At 43.3% G+C, this 18,218-nt stretch overlaps 1 protein-coding gene across 4 annotated transcripts in view; it reads right to left on the bottom strand.

The window, feature by feature from the left end:
- FAM222B (family with sequence similarity 222 member B) overlaps positions 1-18,218 on the bottom strand; it is a 63,350-nt gene that overhangs the window by 6,646 nt on the left and 38,486 nt on the right. For 2 of the 4 annotated variants that reach the window (XM_032615746.1, XM_032615749.1), the window contains exon 2: positions 5,443-5,564. The exons of the other annotated variants lie outside the window; for them this stretch is intronic. In XM_032615746.1, the coding sequence (XP_032471637.1) occupies positions 5,443-5,524 (82 nt within the window). In that variant the 5' untranslated portion in view covers positions 5,525-5,564. The remainder of the gene's footprint in view (positions 1-5,442; positions 5,565-18,218) is intronic. 4 annotated transcript variants of the gene reach the window in all.

Raw genomic sequence — 18,218 nt, 5'->3', positions numbered from 1 at the left:
CTGGTACAGCGGCTTGCTGAGTAATAGAGCTCCTTTGCTCCAAGTCAATATCAACTCTAAGGCTGGTTTTTTCTAGCAGAGGCAGAGGTATTGATGGCTTGGCCTCAGTCAGAAGTATGGAGTGGGACACTACACCGATTAGTTCTCTCTGTCCTGCCTCCACTGATGTTGACAGTGGTGATGAGGTGAGGTGAGGTGAGGGGTGGGAAGGGTGGACACAGGCTACAGTATGTTAAGGAAGAATCTCAAGGATGAGAGGAGCATATTGGACAAGAAAGAGGCCACATTCTGGGAATCCAACACCACCCACGTCATGTACCAGATTTCAGCCCAACCCTTAAAAAATAGCCAAGTTTTCCTCAGTACTTTATCTCAGTCCCCACAGAGGCACCCTGAAGCCTTTCTTTCTTCTGCATCATCTTCCTCTAAATGCACAGCTAACACAGATACTACAGCTCTGTAAACAACTTATTTAAATATCTGGTACCAGTGGTGTCATTAATCGAGACATAAGGCAGTGTAGAGAACAGAGACTCTGTGGTTAGAAAAAAAGAGATCCAGATTCAAGCACTGGCTTTATTATCTGACCACTCAGTTTCTCTCTCAGTCATTCCTCATTTATAAACAGGGATGATACCTGCTGTCCTACCTCACAGAATTACTAAGATCAAGAGATCCAATGAATGGGAAATGCTCTGTGAACAGGAACTATGACTGTCAATAGTTATTATTCAAGGATAGCAGGTTTGGTTGAGTCTGCCCACAGATGGGACAAAGTAACCTGACCATGGAAGCACTAACTGCAATACCTCCTGGACTTGAGTCTGAGCATTACATGTAGTACAGAAAGCACTGTTGTCTATTCTAGGAACTGGGGGGATCTCCCTGAATCCAGGCTTCCCTGCAAGGACCTCCCTGTTTATCCTTCTGTTTTGAAGATCGAAAGACATGGGTGGCTTATGCAGCAGGAAACTCTAACCTGTGGAGAGACACAGGCAGTGTGTGTCAAATACAGGCTTTGGAGTCTGACCCAAGTGTGAGTTCTAGCCCAGTCACTGAATAGTAACGAGACATTGACAAACACTCTCATCCTGAAAAGAAAGATAAGAGAGTCTCCCATATGGAATTACTGAGGAATGGATGAGAACATGCATACAAATATTCAAGACAGTGCCTGGCATATGGTAAGCGCTCAACAAACGTTAGCTAACGTTTCTGATATTTCTCTGTAGTTCATCCAGTCACTGGGCCAATTCACCATTTCCAGGTCTTTCCACTAGGGGGCACATAAGCATACAGAGAAGTAGTAAAAAATTAATTTCGATACTTGCCCTAGGCCCCAAAACTCTACAATGAAAGAGGTCACAGTAACTGTCTAAAAGATGATTTGACGACCAGGGATCTTTGGTCATTTCAACCACTCTACCCAGAAATATTTACCAGGCCACCCTATCTATATACCTGTGAGCTGGAAAATTAGGAGCAGAGGTTTGGGGTTAATGAAGAAAAAAATGTTCAAAAACACATTTTCTGGGGAATTGGGAGAAGATGGGTCAGAGGAAAATAGACTTTGCAAGTACAAAGTTCCAAAATGGCTGAGGTCTCTCAAAGCAAGTGACATTATGGAATAACAATCAAGAAAAGTTCTAGGAGGGCATCCACCTAACCACAACTGTGGTCTTCTACCAAGTGCAGAACCCACCCAGAGGCAAGATGCCCTTTAATCCAGCCTGAAATATGGCAAATTACACTTCTAGGTTGGAAAATGCATCACATCCCCCTATACATGTAGAAGAGGAAGGGGAGAAGAGAAAATGTTGGCACTTCAAGGGAACAACCTTGTGATTCTGTACGTAAGGCAGCTCAAGCCTGGGGAACAGGGATTAGCCAGGTGACTGACAGTACTGGGCCAAGAAGCCACATATGCCCTCTCCTGACCCCAGACCCATCTCCCCTGCCTTGAGCTGACTCTTACAATATAAAGTGTACTAAGCTACACACTCTTGCACTGCTGGTGGGAATGTGAATCGGTACAGCCACTATGGAGAACAGTACGGAGGTTCCTTAAAAAACTAAGAATAGAACTACCATAGGACCCAGCAACACCACTACTGGGCATATACCCTGAGAAAACCATAATTCAGAAAGAGTCCTGTACCACAATGTTCACTGCAGCACTATTTACAATAGCCAGGACACAGAAGCAACCTAAATGTCCATTGACAGATGAATGGATGAAGAAGATATGGCACATATATACAATGGAATATTACTCAGCCATAAAAAGAAACAAAATTGAGTTATTTGTAGTGAGGTGGATGGACCTAGAGTCTGCAATACAGAGTGAAGTAAGTCAGAAAGAGAAAAACAAGTACCGTATGCTAACACATATATATGGAATCTTAAAAAAAAAAAAAAAGGTTCTGATGAACCTAGGGGCAGGACAGGAATAAAGATGCAGATGTAGAGAATGGACTTGAGGACATGGGGAGAGGCAAGTGTAAGCTGAGACAAAGTGAGAGAGTGGCATGTACGTATATACACTACCAAACATAAAATAGATAGCTAGTGGGAAGCAGCTGCATCGCACAGGGAGATCAGCTCGGTGCTTTGTGACCACCTAGAGGGGTGGGATAAGGAGGGTGGGAGGGAGACGCAAGAGGGAGGGGATATGGGGATATATGTATACGTATAGCTGATTCACTTTGTTATAAAGTAGAAACTAACACACCATTGTAAAGCAATTATACCCCAATAAAGATGTTAACAATAAAAAAAAAACCGAACATATATTAAGCTATAAATATCAGTACCCCATCCCCTCACCAGATACAGAGTTCTGTGTTTTGAGCACCTTTTAAGACCCTCCCTAGGATGGGGGCAGGGAAAGGCTGAATAGCAGTTACAAAACTGGTTTTAAGGTCTCTACAGCTGATAGGCCTGGGCTCTGAGCAGCTCCTTGGCTGCTGGTTTCCAAAGAAGACAGCTTATACTCCACCTCACCTTAATGGTAAATGCTTAATGCGAAGAGCTAAGTCACAAGACAGGATTTTCTTCTTTTTTAAATTTTTGGCCGCACTGTGTGGCCTGCAGGATCTAAGTTCCCCAACCAGGGATTGAACCCACGCCCCCTGCAGTTGGAAGCACAGACGGCCAGGAAAGTCCCAGGATTTTTTTTTCTTACACATTTTGGGAGAGGAAAAAGAAAGTAAGTGGGCTTAAAAACACCACTGGGTTTTCTCCTCTGCAAAAGTTTAGGTGTAGTTAAGGAGAGCAACAAGAGAGTCAAAGGGATTCAAATACACTGTCCCCTAAACGGACAGGTAAGCCTGAAACCAAGGAAAAAGGATACCTCAATTCTTTTTTTTTTTTTTTTTTTGGTGCAGTACGCGGGCCTCTCACTGTTGTGGCCTCTCCCGTCGCGGAGCACAGGCGGCATGTGGGATCTTCCCGGACCAGGACACGAACCCATGTCCCCTGCATCGGCAGGCAGACTCTCAACCACTGCGCCACCAGGGAAGCCCCATACCTCAATTCTTGAATATAGATTTGGGACAGTGGTTGGCAGAGGCTACTTGGGGACTGCTTTGGGGAGAAGGGCGTGAAGGTTCCAAGTCAGCAACTAAGATAAAGCTGCCAACTTGCCTTTCTTCCCAAGCAGTTCAGCCCCTGACAGGACATCTCTGGGCAAAGCCATCAGAGTGCGCTAAGGAACCTAGAAGACAGACAGCGAGCTGCTCTTTGTTATCTTATTGCATGCTTCCGAGCACACTCCCTCCCCAGTTGTGTGCCTGGAAGTCTGGAGCCAGTCACAATGCAGTGAGCATGCAGATTTGGGTGGCCAAGGAGCCCAGACAGCTTTCTCACCCAATTATCCTTTAGTAAGAGAAAAGCTGGGGAGGAGCTGGGACAGCAGGGCCGGCCTATTGTGTCAAGCAGCTGCAGAAGGAAGACTGTCACCTTCAGCTCTGTCATGACGCCAAGTTGGATTCACTGGCCAAATTCTAGAACTAGCCAGGCTCTGAGTCTTACTCTCCCTCAAAGAAAAGAAGTCAAGAGGCCAGACCATTTTTAACTTCTGAAGATGATCTCACAGAGCAGGGGGCGGCAAACTATAGCCTGCAAGCCAAAACCCAGCTGCTGTGCTTTTGTAGAAAGTTTTACTGGAGCATAGCCACACTCATTTGTTTACATACTGTCTACGGTTGCCTGTGCCCTACGACGGCAGAGGTGAGTACGTGTAACAGAGACCATATGGGATGATCCACAAAGCCTAAAATATCTGCTATTTGACTCTTTACAGAAAAAGCTTGCCAACCTCTGTCATAAAGGACTCAGATAAGGTGCTGAAGCTCCTTTTCTATTAAAGGGTAAGCCTAGATGCCTCATTGATTTTCCCTTTTTGCTCTGAAAGGAAAGTCTATTCCAAATTTAGGGCCATTTTCACACTTGAAGATGCCGTACATGGTAATAAGCCAGGAATAGACTCTCTTCCTTGCACATGATGTAGTACAGGGATAGAAGGTAGGAATCTGGGAAAATACAAAGTATAAAGCCCCAATTCCAGCCAATGTAAGACAGGAATCTAACAGTTCTCAAAAACTCCGTCTTATAGCAAGTATATTAACAGGAACACGCCCAGAGAGACTGAGCAAGCTACCTTCCTATCCGTTCTGGAGGCGGAAGCTTCTTTACTTGCTGTGAACTGAGGGCCACAGCTCAGAAGGCAGACAGCAAAGCCAAAGGGAACTATTTCCAAGGCAGAGAGTGCTCAGAGAGCTCAAAACAACAGAACAGTGGATACAGTTTGTCTCAGAGATACAGTAAGTAGTCTGGACTGTGAGTTTTCATTCAATTCCTCATGGGGGCTCAAATTGAAACACTTCTTTGATATATATATCCTGTAAAACTCCTTATAGCCTTATTGCTTAACAGATAGCTATCAGCAACAATTAAAATTAAGATGATACACACTGGGGAATTCTAGTATTTAAGAGGATTTCTCAGGACTTCCCCGGTGGTCCAGTGGTTAAGAATCCGCCTTCCAATGCAGGGGACACAGATTTGATCCCTGGTTGGGGGAACTAAGATTCCACATGCCACGAGACAACTAAGCCTGCATACTCTGGAGCCCGTGCGCTGCAACTACTGAGCCCGTGCGTCACAACAAAGATCCTGTGTGCTGCAGTGAAGACCCGACCCAGCCAAATAAACAGAATAACTAACTAAATTAATTAATTAAAAAAAAGAGGATCTCTCTGATCAGAGAAGTGTCTCACAATGTTGACAAGTTTTGCAGCTGCTTTCTTGATGTCTGTGCTGAAGAATATCTTGGAGGTACCAAAATTCATGGTCAGTGTACCCCAAATGTGCCTCTGGTATAGCTCAAATGTAGGGGAAAAATAAAGGGTCACATCCTTCACTGGGATCCAGATTACTTACATTTCTGAAGTCCAGTGTTCATCTGCGTGTGAGAAAGAAGCTGCAAGGACAGGTCACCTGGCCCTGGTAGACAGGCTAGCATGGCAGACCAGCATCAGCACAGCGTGAGGCAGTCACTCACACTGCAATGACAGAAAAACAAGGTCACGGAACACAAGGCGACTCACTCCAGGAAGATGCCAGCGACATCGGACATGAGCAACAGTGGTCCAGGCTTAGACAGATACACAAGTTAATTAGTAGCATGTTGGCTGAAAATATATCTATGTCTTTATCTGTAGCACAATTTGCTCTCAACTATTACTACGGCTCAAATATTTCAGTCAGCACAGATGCCTGGGTGGGGAAAATAAAAACTAGAAAATACCTATCCACACAAACAACTGAAGGTCTTTTTTTTTTTTTTTACTCTTTTTTTTTTTTTTTTTTTTAGGTACGCGGGCCTCTCACTGCTGTGGCCTCTCCCGCCGCGGAGCACAGGCTCCGGACGCGCAGGCTCAGCGGCCATGGCCCACGGGCCCAGCCGCTCCACGGCATGCGGGATCCTCCCGGACCGGGGCGCGAACCCGTGTCCCCTGCACCGGCAGGCGGACTCTCAACCACTGCGCCACCAGGGAAGCCCCCAACTGAAGGTCTTTATGTTCACAAGCTATAGATGGATTCGCTTGGCATTTGCATTTCCTGTAGACTGCCTCTCCGTACTGCTTTTGGATAAGCCCATGTGGCTGCCAGATAAACACAGGCTGGCTTTCATCTGGGCCCCAGCTGAGGCAGGAGCACAAAGGCTAGGGCACAGTCTCACTGAGGTGAAGGAAAAGATGATTTCTCCCTGAAAACCGAACAACGTTCCTGAAGAGCTCGCCCTCATAGGGCCCGGCTCAGTCTATTCTCAGCCTTGGCTGGCGGCTGGGGCAGTCAGACATTTCCAGAGACAGTACAGTATATGAGTTGCAAAGGCTCCCAAAGTCCAACTTATGACCCCAGTAATCTGAACTTACTTTGTTTTGGGGTTTGTTTTTTTTTGGCCACGCCCCATGGCTTGCCGGATCTTAGTTCCCTGACCAGGGAGTGAACCTGGGCCTTCAGCAGTGAGAGGGCGGAGTCCTAACTACTGGACCGCCAGGGAATTTCACCTGAACTTACTTTTAAAAAGAGGAAGGAACAAAGCATCCTAAGAGACAAATTAACTACCATTAAAGCAAACTCTGTTTGTATGTTTCTAGGGATTCACCTTGTTATTGCCTTTCACACAATTAGACCTCCAGAACCCAAAAAAAGAAAAAAATTGCTTTGCTCCCAGGGTAAATCAAGGAGGTGGTAGGCTGCCAGCAGCCCTCTTTGGGCAGGCAGTCCTGACATTGTATCAAGATGGCGTGGTTTCATCAGTGAAGTCTTCCAACAAGACTCACACAGCCAAAGCAAGCAGACACTGATGTAGCCTTCTGTAGGGAAGGAAGCCTTGTCAACAATGCAAGCTCCCTGTGTACCAAGGACCAAGCTTTTTCCCAAACAACTAGAATGTACTAAAACACATTAAATTCCTTTCCCATACTGCAAACCCCAGAAATCAAGGTAGCATATTAAGGCTTTAGATCACAACAAAAGAGGAAAGGGGGAAAGCTCAAATGTTAAACAAAGACCACAAAACCTCTTTCTTTCCCTCAGAGGGCCCTCTCAAGTATGTGAAACTACCTTGTCACGATGAGTATCAGAGAGCTCCAGCAGGAAAGGCCAGGTAGCTGAAAAGATACTTTGTAAAAGAGGCTACTCAAACTGTGTCTAAGATAGCAAGTGCAGAAAGAACTGAAGAGTGAATGCCTCAATGAGAAGGGAGCTGCCCCAGAGTTCTGGCACGGATTCAGCCTTTTCAGGTCTCTGGTGGGTGGGATGACAGTATGAACACACTGTGCCAACTGCAGTGCCTCAAGAAATAAAAAGTCTTCTGTTCGGGTCAAATGACTGAGGTACTGCTCACAACCCTTCCCTTGTGAATGCTGATCTCTATTTAATAACCTCTCCCCTATGGTCCTAATATAGCTGAGGGCAAACTCTAAGGAAAGGAAGAAAATTAACAAATACTGGAGCCTAATATTGTGAAATGGACTGTGTGAGGGGCTTTAGTGATTTTTTCCTATTTATTTATTTAGGTATGTATGTATGTATGTCTGCCTGCACTGGGTCTTTGTTGCGGCAAGCGGGGGCTACTCTTCGTTGCTGTGTGCGGGCTTCTCATTGCAGTGGCTTCTCTTGTTGTGGAGCACGGGCCCCAGGAGTGTGGGCTTCAGTGGTTGTGGCTTGAGGGCTCTAGAGCGCAGGCTCAGTAGTTGTGGCACACGGGCTTGGTTGCTCCGCGGCATGTGGAATCTTCCTGGACCAGGGCTCGAACCCATGTCCCCTTTGTTGGCAGGCAGATTCTTAACTACTGCGCCACCAGGGAAGTCCTAGTGATGTTTTCTTAATTAGGTCTCCCAGCCTTTCTTGGAAGTAGGCAATAAATTCACTTGTCATCATCTCTAGCCTGGATTACTACAATAGCCTTCCAAATGGTCTCTCTGTTCCACCCTTGCCCCATCACCCCATCTATTCTCCACATAGCAGCCAAAGTAATTTATTTTTTTTAATTGGAAATCATATCAGCTCAAAAATCTCCAATGACTTGCCATCTCACTTAGAATAAAATACAAAATCCTAACGTGGCCCACAAGGCCTTCCATGATCTGTTACATGATCACTACCTCTCTGACCTCATCCTCTAACCTCCCCTGCCCCTCTTGCTGACTCTACGAGCCAAGCACACCCCCACCTCCAGGCTTTGTAATTCACCTGGAAAGCTGAGATACTGTGACGATGGAGGTACAAAAAACACATTCATTCAGCTCTCTTGCAGATACACTCTCTCCCTGTACTTTCTGGAAGGAACCAATCTATGAATGATCACTGTAATCTCTGATACACCTAGTAAATCTTGATGCCTTGCAACCAAGAAGAGACGAGTGGAGGTTGTGGATCCTAAGAGTTGACTATAACAAACTGCCCTTCAAGCCACAACTCTGGATTTCAAGAGGCAGAACAAGAGAGAATTAAGTCAGCTAAACTGTGGCAAAAGGCATTAATGGATTTACTGACAGCAAACAAAGGAACAAAAATAAGAGGTGAATTCTGTAAAGACTCCAGAAAGTCAGTTTTTAGTTTGCGCAGGAAGAAGTAAATGAATAAGAAAGACACCAGATCTTGGGACCCTCTATGATTATGTTCCCAACCAGAATCACCCAGCAAGTCTAGACTATTCTTGAGTTCTTACTGGCATTAACTGGGCTGCTAAGAGTACAGCCCTTAGTTTGTGAACCTTTCTTTAAGAGTTCTGCCATCCTTAATCTTCAAGCCCCCTGAGCAGTTTTACTGAAGTCAAGAATCAGATTCTCCAGGGCAGGGAAGGCAGAGATGTGGCAAGGTCACAAAGGGTATGATGAAACAGGAAGGAAGCAACTTCCTTCCACAACCCATTCTAGAAAGCAGGGATGCATAGTATAAAGCACTCCTCTGGAGGCTTGACAGCTGAGCACAAGCCTTTTATTTAAAAGCTTCAAACCACCCACACATTCTGATTACCATCTGGCTTTTTCTTAAACATTAAATTCCAATACAATTTACAGCTGATATTTCCAGAAGCACAATTAGACCCAGAAATCAACATGAGCTCTACCTTCTCTGAAAGGGCCTCAAAATTCAAGTCCAGACTACTGAACAGAATCAAGCAGTAACCTGGTGCTCAGACCAAATGGGCTGCAGATGCCACAGAGAAAGAAAAAAGATCTCCTTGGCAGAGCCTCTCTGGGCGCTCTCAGACAGCTTTCCCACCACCAGCTGGTCTGCTGCCTCAGCAGGGGGGCGATGGTATTACCATGAGCACAGAGCTAAGGTGTCCAGACTCTCCTGGGGCATTTGCACAAGGGCTAGTTTCTCCCAGACTACCTCTAATTAAGGAACAAGAAAACCCTGTCCCCACAGAGAAAATTCAAAAGGACTTTCACCCATGCCCCCCACCTCCCCCGCCCCACCGAGACTGACAGAGGTTTTATTAAGAGTTGTGATGTTACACTCTCTGCTTTTCTGGGTGGCATCTGATAAAGGACCATCTCTGCCTTAGGACAGGTTTGCCAGTAGGAAAACCTCCGCTGTCTGTACTGTTTGTCCCTGTTTATGCTTACGGCCACTGAAGGGTAGAAAAGGAGGAAAAGGAAGACTCCTCTTCATATTTTTTTTTTTTAGTGAGAAAAGGAAGGGAGAGAAAATAAAATGCTAGCAAAGGCATTTTTACTTGGGGGCTGGGGGTGAAGCGATCTAGAGTAATCACTTCCCAGCATAGTCTCCCAGTGCCTTCCAGTACCCTTCTTTGCCAAGTCTCTCTCCTGCTTTCCTTTTCCTTCCCTGCCTTCAACCCCACCTTCAAAAAGAAACCCCCACCACCGCCGCAAAAAAAAAGGTTGACTAGCCCAATTTCTGATTCATGCTGTGGTTCAAAATTTTAAACCTGCCATTTATGGACTTTAATTAAAAAATGAAATTGAGAGCAGTGCCGTCTCTGAAATACCAAGTAAAAAAGAGAAAATGTTATGCCCCATGTTATTTGACTCCACTTTATAAAATATACCCAACAGTGAAAATCCTAATAATTAACACTGAGAAACTGCATTAATTAAGAGTCATCACTATCTCTGATTAATAAGACTTCTCATCCATGAGGTAAAAGGCTTATCTAAAAAGACTACTTTTCAATAGTGGGGGTAGAAGTTTTATCCTACTGTTCCCCATTCTTTTACTCCTGGGGTCCAAGAAATTAGGTTAAAACCTCACGGAAATACTGCTCTGGGGAAAATAAACAGGGTCAAGGATGGCAAAAATTACATGTTTATCAAATCAGGCTCTGCAGAATCAGTCATCTTATGGTCTGTATCAATGAAATAATTATTCAACCAGTAATTTTGGTCAGTCCAGGAAACTGTGAACTTCCAACTACCTTGTACTTTTCACTATTTACTCAATCTGAATAACATTCAGTCATTGCTCAAAGGCATCTTTCTTCTCTATCTTTAACTCAATAGGGGTCTTAAAACCACTTGTAATTGTAACCTCACAACTCTGGGCTGGGAGAAAGAGCAGGAGAGAAAGATGGATGTTCACTCTGGACTAACTTTGTTGAAAGCCCAGAACTATCCCTGCTGCAAACCATCTCCACATAGCTGAACACAGAGGCTCAAGGGGTTTGGAAACATTATTTCTTTTTTTAAAAATTTATTTATTTAAAAATATTTATTTATTTATTTATTTATGGCTGCGTTGGGTCTTCATTGCTGTGCGAGGGCTTTTCTCTAGTTGTGGTGAGCGGGGGCTACTCTTCGCTGTGGTGTGCGGGCTTCTCATTGCAGTGGCTTCTCTTGTTGCGGAGCACGGGCTCTAGGTGCACGGGCTTCAGTAGTTGTGGCATGCGGGCTCAGTATTTGTGGCTCACAGGCTCAGTAGTTGTGGAGCACGGGCTTAGTTGCTCCACGGCATGTGCGATCTTCCAAGACCAGGGCTTGAACCCGTGTCCCCTGCGTTGGCAGGCGGATTCTCAACCACTGCACCACCAGGGAAGTCCTGGAAACATTATTTCTAACTACCCTTTAGACCCATCACAACAGGGTCTGTTCCTATGCTGTTTCCCACCCCACCCTGGTCCCTAAAGGTGCTTTCTCTGCCAGTGCTTTCTTTAGCATGAATACTCTTTCCTAGATCCTCTTATTATTTATCTCATCTATGACCCAGTGCTTTCTCCTGAATTTGTTATTCAGGTCCTAGGAAAGTATTTGCCCTGGCCATTCTAACCTTTCAACTCGAGTGTGAGCTTCCAAAGACTGTCTTTTATTTATCCTTCCAAGTAACAGGGTCAGGAATGAGATTATTTATGTAACAGATGTTTAATAAATATTATTGGCTCACATTCCAGAAGAATAGCAATACACTTTAATCCCAGGCTCTGGAATTTATCTGAATTTAGGTCCTTGAAACACATGGATAATACAAGTGCCAAAAAGTGTCCGTGCCTGTGTGTGCATAGGTGCCTTTACTCTGAGAGTGAGAGAGCAGAGGAGACAAAAACTGCCTAGGTACTTTAAAAAAAAAGGCCCAGGTACTACTTTTGCATTGTATTGAAAAGTATCCTTTGGGACTTCCCTGGTAGTCAAGCGATTAAGACTCCATGCTTCCACTGCAGGGGGCCAAGTTCGATCCCTGGTCTGGGAATTAAGATCCCACATGCCGTGCAGCAAGGCCAAAAAGTAAAAAAAGAAAGAAAGAAAAAAGTATCCTTTGGCTTCTGTACTTTCATCCCCATTAGGTAGAAATCAGTGTTCCTAAAACTGTGAAATGCAGGCTGTGTTCACTGCAAGCCACTAAATCAGAATTTGCAGTTTTTCATTATCCTATGTAATAGCCTTCAGTTTCCTATCAGGGCTGTATCACTAGAACTTAAGCTGAACAATTTTAGAAAGGTAGACTGACCTTTGTATTTAACCACATTCATCATCACAAGCAGAGCTCTCAAGCTGGGTAGAATTTTACTCATAAGTACCTGGGACTGTGCCCAGCAAGACAATGAGAATAACAACGAGAAGAAACCGCTTCCTTGAGATAATACACAAATATTGGATTTTTACCTTTTACGATTTCCTGTAGAAACTTGTATCAAATCAGAAAGTTTCTGATTATTACTCAGATTAAATATAATTTAACAAATAACCTATAATTATGTGGCAGTTTTTAATCTTCAAAGCCCACATCACACGAGTCCATGAAAAGCTGCCAGAGAAGCACAGATCTCACATCCAGATGGGGAAACTGAGGCATCAGAGCTAAATCATTAAAAAAAAAGGAAACCTGTAGGAAAGATATCAAAGTTGGGTGCAATTTTAAGACTCAGGGTGTCTAAAAAGTCCTTTAATAGGCCTTGACTGAGCCCAAAACAAGTCAGATCATAGACAGGTATTCATTCTGGTTAAAATGAAAAAGGCAGTTCCTCAGTATAGCTTCTGTAATTTTATAGATCAAAGACAACATGGAAAAAGAATGTGAAGAATTTAGCAGGCTGTTAAAAAACTCTGGCAAGCATGTGTTTAAAGAACATCTAAATGAGCTGCTTACTCACACCCCTTCTCCTCCCCTCACCTGCACAGAGGCCGCATTCTCTAGTGACTCCCTTGCCTCAGAATCACCTCGCCAGAGTAGGCCCCCTAACTCAGTCTAGAGTCTGGCTTTCAAGTTTGAAGGGTGACAGAAATTTAAGAGACTTAAGGTCATTTAGAAAGCCTGCTTCATTTTTTTTAAAATGTGTTTTATTGAAGTTGATTTACAATGTTGTGTTAATTTCTGCTGCACAGCAAAGTGATTCAGTTATACATATATATATACATTCTCTTTCATATTCTTTTCAGTAGAACCTTGTTGTGTATCCAGTCTATATTTAATAATAGTTTGCATCTGCTAATCCCAAACTCCCAGTCCATCCCTCCCCCACACACCCCCCTTGGCAACCACAAGTCTGTTCTCTATGTCTGTGAGTCTGTTTCTGTTTCATAGGTAAGTTCATTTGTGTCATATTTTAGATTCCACATATAAGTGATATCGTATGGTATTTATCTTTCTTTTCTTTTTTTCTTTTTTTTTTTGGCCAAGCTGCATGGCTTGCAGGGTCTCAGTTCCCCAACTAGGGATCAAACCCAGGCCACGGCAGTGAAAGCCCAGAATCCTAACCACTAGGCCACTAGGGAACTCCCCTTGTCTTTCTCTTTCTGACTTACTTCACTTAGCATGATAATCTCTAGATTCATCCATGTTGCTGCAAACGGCATTATTTCACTCTTTTTTATAAGCCTGCTCCATTCTGAATACGTAACTACAAGACACTATTATTATTAATTTTACTAAATAAATTTATTTTAAAATTTTTGGCTGCATCAGGTCTTCGTTGCTGTGCACAGGCTTTCTCTAGTTGTGGTGAGCGAGGGTTTCTCATTGTAGTGGCTTCTCTTGTTTCGGAGCACGGCTCTAGGCACGCGGGCTTCAGCAGTTGCAGCACGCAGGCTCAGTAGTTGTGGCTTGTGGGCTCTAGAGTGCAGGCTCAGTAGTTGTGGCGCATGGCCTTAGTTGCTCCGCGGCATGTGGGATCTTCCCAGACCAGGGCTCGAACCCGTGTCCCCTGCATTGGCAGGCGGATTCTTAACCACTGCACCACCAGAGAAGTTCCTACAAGGTATTATTCTAAAACAAATCTAGATGAGAGTGTTTGGACCTGTGTGTGCTTCTGTTTCCTCACCCCGGTGCCAAGGTATCTTCTTTTCTGGGTCTAAAGTGCCTAATCCAAAGTTCACTGCTGGGTTTAGAAATTTCAAGAGACATTTATAAACCCATATTTTTGCTATGTAATGAGTAACACTGATTTATACTGCCTAACAGAGTAGTTTGTCAAAACTGCAGAGAATGGTTTTAATGAAATTTTGAAGAGGCGTTGAAGAGTTATGAATGGAAGCAGTGAAAGGAGACAGGATCCACAGCAACATCTGAATGCATGTGCGTGGACTGAAGACACAACTCCCACCAAAGTCGTTGGAGAAATATAAGCAAGTACTAAACATATAAAGAAATGGTGCAACTATCTAATATTTAAAGAAATGTAAATTAAATAGAATGACATTTTATTTTTTGATTAAAAATTGACAAACATGTTTGGAAAAAAATCTAGAACACAGTGAGTCAAGGATACAGTGAAGAGTCAGTAAAGTGAGATGTTAGATTGACACATTCTTTCTAGAAATAAATATGAAGTTTTTAAAATATTCATACTCCTGATATGGTAACTACACTTCTAAAGTCTAACTTAAGGAACTAATCAGAAATGTAAACAAAGATTTCCATACAACTCTCTTTACTGTAGTATGGTTCATAATTGTGCAAAAACTCCAACAATCTAAATGTCCAAAAGTAAGGAAATCGTTATATAAATTACGGGCTATTCATCTATTAAAATTAGTATGAGCCTCCCAAACTAAAAAATATATATTGTTAAAAAATATCTAAGGACAGGGCTTCCCTGGTGGCGCAGTGGTTGGGAGCCTGCCTGCCGATGCAGGGGACACAGGTTCGTGCCCCAGTCCGGGAAGATCCCACATGCCGCGGAGCGGCTAGGCCTGTGAGCCATGGCCGCTGAGCCTGCGCGTCCAGAGTCTGTGCTCCGCAACGGGAGAGGCCACAACAGTGAGAGGCCCGTGTACTGCAAAAAAAAAAAAAAAAAAAAAAAAAAAAATCTAAGGACAAAAAAATGCTTATAAGATAAATGCTGGGTTAAAAAAGTATGTGTGTGTGTGTATATATATATATGTATATGGTGTAATAATAATTTTGTAAAATTTATTATATATACATAAAAATTATGAAGTCATTTGTATTTCACCATTAAATGTATTACAGCACTTTGTGGGGATAAATTCTCATTCCTGGACTATCTAGTTCAGGATAACATTCTACTTAGCTTTCATTTCTTGAATATAAAACGAACAGAGCCAAGGAAGTAACTTAGGAAAAAACTGGGTGGCAAGGGCAGTCATTTTCTCATAAGTTTTCAAAAGGGGAAAATTCACATATAGATAAGTGTCAAATGAAGCTCAAATCACCTGAAGAAATCTGGATTAACGAGAGGCACATCAAAGTGGTTAAGAGACAAGACTGAGTTTGACTCTCAGCTCTGCTGCTTACCAGCTATGTGACCTTGGGAAAGAAACAACTTCATCTGTAAAATGGACCTAATTCATGGGATTGTTGTAAGAATTAAATGAGTTTAATATACTCAAGTGCTTAGGACACCAGTGCCTGAACATTATTCAAATGTTGGCTCTTACCACTTTCTTAATCTATCAAAATCCAGGTCACTTTTTATTTTGCCAACACAACTAAACCACCACCTTACATTTTATATAGTTCTTTATACTCTGAAACATGTTTGCATACACTATTTCACTTGAAATTTAAAACAACCTTTTAATCTATATGGAATAAGTATCATTCCCTTTCCATAGATTAGCAGGTTTAGAAAGATTAGGTAACTTGTCTAGTGATATGTAGCTGGGATAGTGGACCTCATATCGACTCTCTGTCATAACTCCTAGACTTGTGGCTCATTCCATTAGACAAGTATTTTCTAATCTGTAGGCCTGACCAGCCTTTAAAAAAAAAAAAAAAATCACAAAGTAACAGTAGGAATGCTTATTGTTTCATGACTCTAGTCCAGCTATTTAAATTATGTGTGTATTTATTGGGATGCAGTCTTTATTGTGGGCACAGATGAAGATGTTCGAAAAACACTGCACTATACCACGGCTGCCTCTCAAGTCTTTATTTATTCGGTACCTATCACAGCCCTCTTCTTACACTTATTTTTTTTTTTTTTTTGCGGTACGCGGGCCTCTCACTGTTGTGGCCCCTCCGGTTGCGGAGCACAGGCTCCAGACGCGCAGGCTCAGCGGCCATGGCTCATGAGCCTACCCGCTCCCTGGCATGCGGGATCTTCCCGGACCGGGGCACGAACCCGTGTCCCCTGTATGAACCCGTGTCCCCTGTATCGGCAGGCGGACTCTCAATCATTGCGCCACCAGGGAAGCCCTTCCTACACTATTATATACAACAAAAACATACAATTCTAAGCCATGGTTTTGTTTTTTAAGTGTAATTATCGACTTTCCTATGGATTTGGGGAACTACTTGTCCCACATCAGCACTTCGCTCTGTAACTCTATTATACTATTATACTCTGTAACTCTTCGGCTAGCCTAACACTTTGGAATCAGCTTTTAGTGAAAATTCCTTTTTAAAAAAAAGGGGCGGGGCAGCAACTATAACCAAGGTAAGACTGCAGTGGGAAAGTGACTACATAAAGGCAAAGAAACGCTTTAGGTTCGAGTGGTCAGACTTTCTTCCCCAGGGGAAAGCTCTATCATTCACACTGAGGAAACTGTATCAGAGAATACTACAAGTAATGATCAAACACAGTTATCTCTCATTCTCAACCCTCGCACAGAAAACTCTTCCCTTCCTATTCTCATGCTCTTTCCTGAATGTGAGAAGTAAACCTTGCCTAACTGTGAACGTACTCTCAACTCATACCTTTTCAAAGTCTGTTTCCATTTTGGACATGCATACTATGACGGAAGCTGGGCATCATACAGCCCACCAAGGTCTCTGACAGGAAGCATCCCTCTGCTCTTTAAGATGTTCTAAATTTGGGGGGCTGAAAAGGAGCTCACACTTTTCCATGGCTATGCATCTAGTATATCCACCATATATTCATTTGGTCTGTTACCTTCTTAGAACTAGTTCTCTGTACACAATACCTTGAGCTTATGTACCTTAGATTTCTAGTGTAGAGTTTCGGTAAGGCTAGTAAATTCAGCGCAGGTAGGGAATGAAGTTATGCTTACAGTAAACACATCACCCTTCACTGCATTTAGTATTATTAGGGTTGGTTTGGCAATAGGCAGATTTTAAGGTAATAGGGCGAGGCACGACTGATACACTAATACGTTCTGTTCATTTAGGCCCTTCCTTCTGCCCCAGCCTGAGTAGAGGACCATGAGGAATTCTGATGTATAACAACTTTGGGGGAGGGTTTCTATAGCCTTAGTGAAAATCAAAAGAGCTTGCCTTGCCATTTCACTAAGACTCACTATCACTTGAAGCTTTATGGCTCACACTCCACATATCCAAGGAATTTCCAGGCTTCTGAAACCTACGGTGTTTCTGAAAGCAGGAGAGGCTGCTAAACCTCAAAAGGACCCAGGAACTGAAAGCTTACTGAGGAAGAGGAGCAACACCTCCTCCCACACCCTGCAAACTACCACAACTGGATAATGAAATTCAGAATACTGGCTGTAGCCACAGCAAGAAGAGAGAACAGAGAGACAGTCCCTGTCCCTGCTGAAAGGATACTTTGATAGCTAGAGTAAACACCCACAGAAATAAGATTCTGAACTTAGCTTTAGGAGGCTTCCTCATTTCAGGAACTGCCTTAGGAAACAAAACAAAAACTAACAAAGTAGTTTTAAATTTTTCAAGGACTCAAAGTACTACAGCTCACTCACAGATCAACCCATCAGCAGACTGGCCCTGAGAAATGCCATAATCATTCATCATTGTTATATGTCAGTGTGTGACCGGTTCTAACTGGTCAAACATGTGTCTTATACAAAATATTAAGTGCCACCCAAACAAAGCAATTTAACTCAAGATTATTTTAGCACTAAGTGAATCAGGAAAAAGTATATAAATACACGTTTTATCTTACAGATGTCTAAATGAGCTGTCTTCCTTTACCTCAAAGATACCTCAAAGAAATGGCTAACACTACACAAATTAACATTTTATAGACAGTGGCAGAAAACAAGTTCACAGCTCTTCTATTCCTGGTACATGCCTCCTTTACTCAGTGTACCCATTCACTGTCCTAATTTCAACTCTGTCAACTTCTCGCTCTGCGGTCTCCCTCACCAACTAAGTGTCCTAACCAACTTTCACCCAGTTCCCTCTGTTTCAACTGGATTAGAAAGAGAAGGTACCCAAACAGAGTACAGAGCGAGGAGGGTATCCACAAAGTTGAGGGTGGGGAGCCCTGATGTGGGGAGCCAGAACCCAAGTGGCGTGAGAACATCCCCAGAGGGGATGGACGCAGCGACTACTTCCCATTCAATAACAAT

The sequence above is a fragment of the Phocoena sinus genome, chromosome 20 (assembly GCF_008692025.1).
Source record: "Phocoena sinus isolate mPhoSin1 chromosome 20, mPhoSin1.pri, whole genome shotgun sequence".
NCBI lineage: Eukaryota > Metazoa > Chordata > Mammalia > Artiodactyla > Phocoenidae > Phocoena > Phocoena sinus.
Note: the sequence above shows the minus strand (reverse complement) of the source record. Positions and strands in the feature narration are given on the sequence as shown.